Here is a 6282-nt window from a genome sequence, read left to right on the forward strand (position 1 = left end):
CTGATTTGGAACGCAGAACTGTTCAACTTAGAGATCATACAAAAGTATTTCATAAAAAAGGTAACTTTGGGCTAGGCAAAGTGGCTCATGCTTCTAATTCCAGCACTTTGGGAGGCCAAGGTGGGTGGATTGCCTGAGTGCAGAAGTTCAAGACCAACCTGGGCAACAAGGGGAAACACTGTCTAAAAAAATTTAGCTGGGCATGGGGGTGGATCTCCTGAGCCTGAGAGGTAGAGGCTGAACTGTGTGTAAAACTCAAAAAACAACTTTGGCATAGTAGCGAGGGACCTAAAACATACATATAATCTTTGGCTTAAAATCTACATTCTGCAGTCTAGGATGATTTCCAAATATAGTCGTTAGATATCTTAGTGACCTGAAGCCCTAAGATCAGTTACAAGTCATAACACTGGACCTTAAGAATGAGGTTGGGTCGTGTGTATTGGCACACCCTTTTCTCTGGGCCTAGCTTCACATTGGGAACGTGGGAGCTGGATAATGGTCTCTATGGTCCTTTATATTAGTGTCTTAAAAATGCAGTGTTTAGCCACATCATTTAAGTGGGTTATTATACCACCAGATTCAGCAGTACAACAAGAAGTTGCCATACACAGCAGTCTCGGGTGCATTTAACTTCCTTCCTAGGTTACTGTTAGAAGACGGGAAAATACTTGTTTTTCCACGTAAGGCTTTTTTCATTTTAAGAACATTTGTTGACACAGCATGCTTAATTTTGAATTTTAAGTTCTTGACACGTTGATTATTCAGTACTTTGCTTTAAAGTTGATTTAACCTGTTGCAAACTTGTGCATAAAACATGTCAATAAGATGCTCATAGAAGAAAAACCTTAAAAAAAGCAATTTAATTTTCCTAAGCCAACCCACTGAGCATCTACTATTTGCAGAGCATACAGGCTTTGCAAACCTGGCTGATGAACAGAAATCAGCTGTAGAACTTACAACAAAAATCAAATTATTTGGTCTTATCTTCTTCAGGGATTCAGTAGGTCTGGAATGAGATACAGAAACCTGTTTTTTTTTTTTTTTTTTTTTTTTTAAAGTTTTGCGTATGATTGTAATGATCAGCCAGGCTTATATATAGAGCGGAGTGACTGCTCTATATTCTCCACTGATAGTCTGGCATTTATTATAAAAAGTTGAAGGATGGTAGTTAAATTGTTCAACATATCCCAAGAATATCTTTTCCCTTTGAAGAAGAGTGGCCTCCCTATTCCTTGCAATTCCAAGAATTAAAAGTATAGGTAAATGCTACAACTTGGCTCCCTTTGCCTTGTTTCCTATAAACCTGTTTTGTTTGTCCCACAGAGGAGGAAGATGACTATCTCTTTGATGATCCTCTGCCAGTACCTTTAAGGCACAAAGTTCCATACCTGGAAACTTTTCACCCTGAGGTATTTTCAGTGACTGCAGTATCAGAAAAGCAGCCTGAAAAACTGAGACAAACTCCAGGATGCTGCAGAGTGGACAGTATGCAGAGCTCTCGTTTCACAAACTTTGTAGATTGTGAAGAATCCAACAGTGAAAGTGAAGAAGAAGTAGGAATCCCAGCTTCACTGCAAGGAGATACGGGCTCTGTACTTCAACTGCAAAAGGCTGACAGGGATGTACCCCAGTGGGAAGTATTCTTTAAAAGAAATGATGAAATCACAGATGAGAGTTTGGAAAACTTCCCTTCCTCCATAGAGGCAGGGGGATCTCAGTCACCAAAGCTTTTCAGTGACTCTGATGGAGAATCAACTCACATCTCCTCCCAGAATTCTTCCCAGTCAACACACATAACAGAACAAGGAAGTCAAGGCTGGGACAGCCAATCTGATACTGTTTTGTTATCTTCCCAAGAGAGAAACAGTGGGGATATTACTTCCTTGGACAAAGTTGACTACAGACCAACAATCAAAGAGAATATTCCTACCTCTGTCATGGAACAAAATGTAATTTGCCCAAAGGATACTTACTCTGATTTGAAAAGCAGAGATCAAGATGTGACAATAGTTCCTAGTACTGGAGAACCAACTACTCTAAGCAGTGAGACACGTATACCCAAGGAAAAAAGTTTGCTAACTCTTAGCACAAATGCAGATTCCCAGAGCTCTTCTGATTTTGAAGTTCCCTCAACTCCAGAAGCTGAGTTACCTAAACGAGAGCATTTACAATATTTATATGAGAAGCTGGCAACTGGTGAAAGTATAGCAGTCAAAAAAAGAAAACGCTCACTCTTAGATACCTAAGAATTCAAAGCGCTTCAACCTAGAGCAACCACTAAAAAACCTGCACAGAGATGACAGTTGATACTACAATAGAGAAAACAAACACAGTACTTAAAAATGTTCAAATAACCTGGTTGGGTGTGGTGGCTCACACCTGTAATCCCAGCACTTTGAGGTGGGCAATCACTTGAGCCCAGGAGTTCAACACCAGCCTGGCCAACACAGTGAGATGTGTCTCTACTTACAAAAAAAAAAAAAAAAAAAGCCAGGTATGTTGGTGGGCTACTCTGGAGGCTGAGGTGAGAGGATCACTTGAGCCCAGGAGATTGAGGCTGCAGTGAGCCATGACTGTGCCACTGCACCTCCAGTCTGGGTGACAGAGCAAGACCCTGTTTAAAAAAGAAAAAGGCCAGGCACGGTGGCTCATGCCTGCAATCCCAGCTATTCAGGAGGCCAAGGCAGGAGAATCACTTGAACCTGGGAAGTGTTGGTTGCAGTGAGCTGAGATTGTGTCATTGCACTCCAGCCTGGGCAACAAGAGCAAAACTCTGTCTCAGAAAGAAAAAAAAAAGGTAGAACTAAACCCATACTTATCAATGATTACATTAAATGTAAATGGTCTAAGCACATCAATGACAAGAGACATGGGGGAAAACAACATAACCCAATGATCTGCCGTCTATAAAGAAAGTCAATTCAAGTGATAGGTTAAAAGGATGGAAAAAAGACCATGTAAACAATTAAAGATGGAGTGGTTATAGGGACAGTTTCCTAATGATAAAAGGTCTAGTTCACCAAGAAGACAAAATAATCCTAAATGTATATGCACCTAACATCTCCAAAAATTTATGAAGCTAAAACAGCTGAAAAGAGACAAACTAATGCATAATTACAGCTAGGGATTAACATCCCTCCTTGGTAACAGAACTAGTATATATACATTAATCAGTAAGATTATAGAACTGAAAATCATAAGCCAACTGGATTAAATTGACATTTATAGAACACACCACCCCAAAATAGCAGAATGTATCTCCTGAAGTACACATGGAACATTCAGCATGATAGATCATATCTTTGATCATAAAAATTGACAACTTATGGTAAACTGATGGCTATAGACAGAATCACCTTATTTATCCCCAAAGATGTTAAATCACTTAACCTTGATGTGAATATGGTGGCAACATTAGAAGTGGACAATTAGAATATAAAAGAAAATGCTCAAGAATTAAATGGTGGCCAGGCACAGTAACTCATGCCTGTAATCCCAGTACTTTGAGAGGCTTGCTTGAGCTCAGGGTTTTGAGTCCAGCCTGGGCAACACACAGGGAGACCCTGTCTCTACAAAATGTTAGCCAGGCATAGTGGTGTGCACCTGTAGTCCTATTTGGAAGGCTTAGGTGGCAGGATGGACTGCGCCCAGGAGGTTGAAACTGCAGTGAGCTGATTGTGCCCAGCCTGGGCAACAAAGCAAGACCCCGTCTCAAGAAAAAAAAAACTAAAGGATATGTGTTATTCTGTGAGTCATTCAACATTCTTGAAGTCCATCAATGTGTTAGGCTTTTGTGTTATGTATGAGGATTTTTAACAAGTTTTAACAGATATTCTGACATTTCATAGATTATGGAAGCAAAAGCAGAGACACCACTTAAAACAATTTGCAGATCAGTTAAACTAACACGTGATATGCGTTATCATGATGCTGCATGGCAATCAGATCAAAAAGTATTGAATCCACCAGACTGACTAGGGCAACAAGACTCAGAGTTAGTATACACATAACTATACACATTTGTATATATTCACTGTTAACTAAAACTTAGTTTTAACAGTGTACCTTGTGATCCAAAGTGGTGGTTCAAAAAATGCCTGTAAACATTCCTCTGAATATATTCCTGGTATTTTATAATCACATTAATATTACATACTGTTACGTTTTATACATGAGTCTGGCATTATAAATGCTGGCTGAATGAATTGGGCTAAGACAACTACAACAGACGTGATCAAGAAACTGATAGTGATTGCCAGAAATTATATTTGGTGCTTACTCTGATCATACTCAAGTTTTTTACAGACTATATATGAACTCCTTTCATTTTCACAACCACCCTTTGAGGTAGATACATTTCTAATCCCCATGTACAAATGAGGAGACAAAGGCACAGAGGTTAGTTCACATAGCTATGAGGCACAGGCAGAATTCAAACACAGGCAGTTTGGCTTCAGAGACCATGATCTTAACTGCTATGCTCTGATGTCTCTCCAAAAGAGTGTAAACATGAGCAGGGTTAACTGTAGCAGCTACTTGGTTTTTACTTCAAGAATCATAAATTACAAGAGGAAACATGAAGTTTTTATATTTTTCAAGATGGAGTCTCACTCTGTCACTCAGGGTGGAGTGCAGTGGCCCTATCTCAGCTCACTGCAACCTCAGCCTCCAGGGTTCAAGTGATTTTCCTGCCTCAGCCTCCCAAGTAGCTAAGATTACAGGTGCGTGCCACACCTGGCTAATTTTTGTATTTTTAGTAGAGACAGGGTTTCACCATATTGGTCAAACTGGTCTTGAACTCCTGACCTCTGGTGATCCACCTGCCTCGGCCTCCCAAAGTGCTGGGATTACAGGTGTGAGCTACCGTATCCAGCCGAAACATGAAGTTTCAAAATGCCAACATATGTCACAGAAGACACTCAGCAGTCAGCCACATTCATCTTGGAGAAGAGTTCCAGGGCTTAAATGTTTAAATAGTATAAACTAGTTTTTTAAGTCTGCCTGAAGCTGAAGATTAAATACTTTAAAAAGTTCACTGGGTCATCTTGGCATGTTGACATTATCTTAACAGTCTAAGCTTGTTACCTTACACCAACCTTACAGGTTCATTAGAAGCACATGAATACATATAAAAGGCATAAAAGACTTGGTCAACGAATATCAGCTCTGAATTCTAAAATTCCTTTGCATTTCTAGGCAGTACTTACCATAGTATGTTTACGTACCTGGTGAGTGATAATGCTCAAATGTCTGTATTCATCCACATTATGCTACCGAAATGTCAAACTGTCCTTTAATATTCAAATGCATGAACCATCACTTGGCCTTTTGGCCAAGATCAAGTGTAGTATCAAATGCATGAACCAGGATAAGCTATCTTAAAAGGAAAGTAACATTTCAAGGAATTGAATATAAACCTTTGGTTAATCTCGCTAGCAAGTAGTGAATATATCAGTATTTTTCTGCCCCTTTTATAGTCTTACCGGAAATGACTAAAACAGAAACAAAGCTAAACCATGGTAAATAGAACATTAAATGCCCAACCTAATTTATTTTGCTAAGAGAAATTGATGAACTAAAAGAGAAACAAGTATTGTCTACATTTTAGATATGGGGGAAAAAACCCTGAGATTACTAATTATGTATCACAATCCTCTTATGTAGATCCTGAAAATGATGGTATCAATATAATACATACAGTGGATTTACCTTTTAAACTGGATTACCTTTGATATTTGTCTTACACTGAAAAATTCTGACATCTTCAGGAAACCAATATGATGAATAAGCTAAATGTTGACTTAATATAGTTAAACCCCTTAATAACATCCTTTAGTTTCTATTATTTCACTGCTTAAGTTCAGCATCTGAATAACAAGGTAACATAAGTAGTACTTAAGATCCCAAAGGCCCATTACATTCTATCAATAAAGACAAAACAAAACTACATGTTTACTGAAAATAGTCTTTTTTTCTTTGCTTTCCAGTTTTACACTTTTGTTAAACACAAAAAAGTGGACAAGATCAAATAACTAGATGGTAAAACACTGATTTTTTAAAAATCACATCTTTAAACCCATGAGAATCACAATTCAAAGTATGGCCACTGGGGGCAACCTGCAAACCTATGACCCTTTCTTAACACTGACACTACGTGACTGATTTTTCTTAAAACACAAATGCCATTAAGAAAGTATTTTTTCTTGACACACACTGCAAAAAAAAAAAATTTTTTTTTTGTTTTTGTGGTTTTTTTTTTTTTTTTTTTTTTTTTTTTTT

The 6282-nt window shown here is 38.3% G+C and overlaps 1 protein-coding gene across 3 annotated transcripts in view; it reads left to right on the forward strand.

Annotated features, from left to right (window-relative positions):
- DCLRE1C (DNA cross-link repair 1C) overlaps window positions 1-6282 on the forward strand; it is a 59227-nt gene that overhangs the window by 45964 nt on the left and 6981 nt on the right. For 2 of the 3 annotated variants that reach the window (XM_032156300.2, XM_032156551.2), the window contains one exon: window positions 1327-6266. In XM_032156300.2, coding sequence (XP_032012191.1) covers window positions 1327-2249 — 923 coding nt within the window. In that variant the 3' untranslated portion in view covers window positions 2250-6266. Of the gene's footprint in view, window positions 1-1326; window positions 6267-6282 lie in introns of those variants that run through there. The other variant, XM_032156630.3, reaches the window with a different exon arrangement.

The sequence above is a fragment of the Hylobates moloch genome, unplaced genomic scaffold (assembly GCF_009828535.3).
Source record: "Hylobates moloch isolate HMO894 unplaced genomic scaffold, HMol_V3 SCAFFOLD_2, whole genome shotgun sequence".
In the NCBI taxonomy this organism is placed as follows: Eukaryota; Metazoa; Chordata; class Mammalia; order Primates; family Hylobatidae; genus Hylobates; species Hylobates moloch.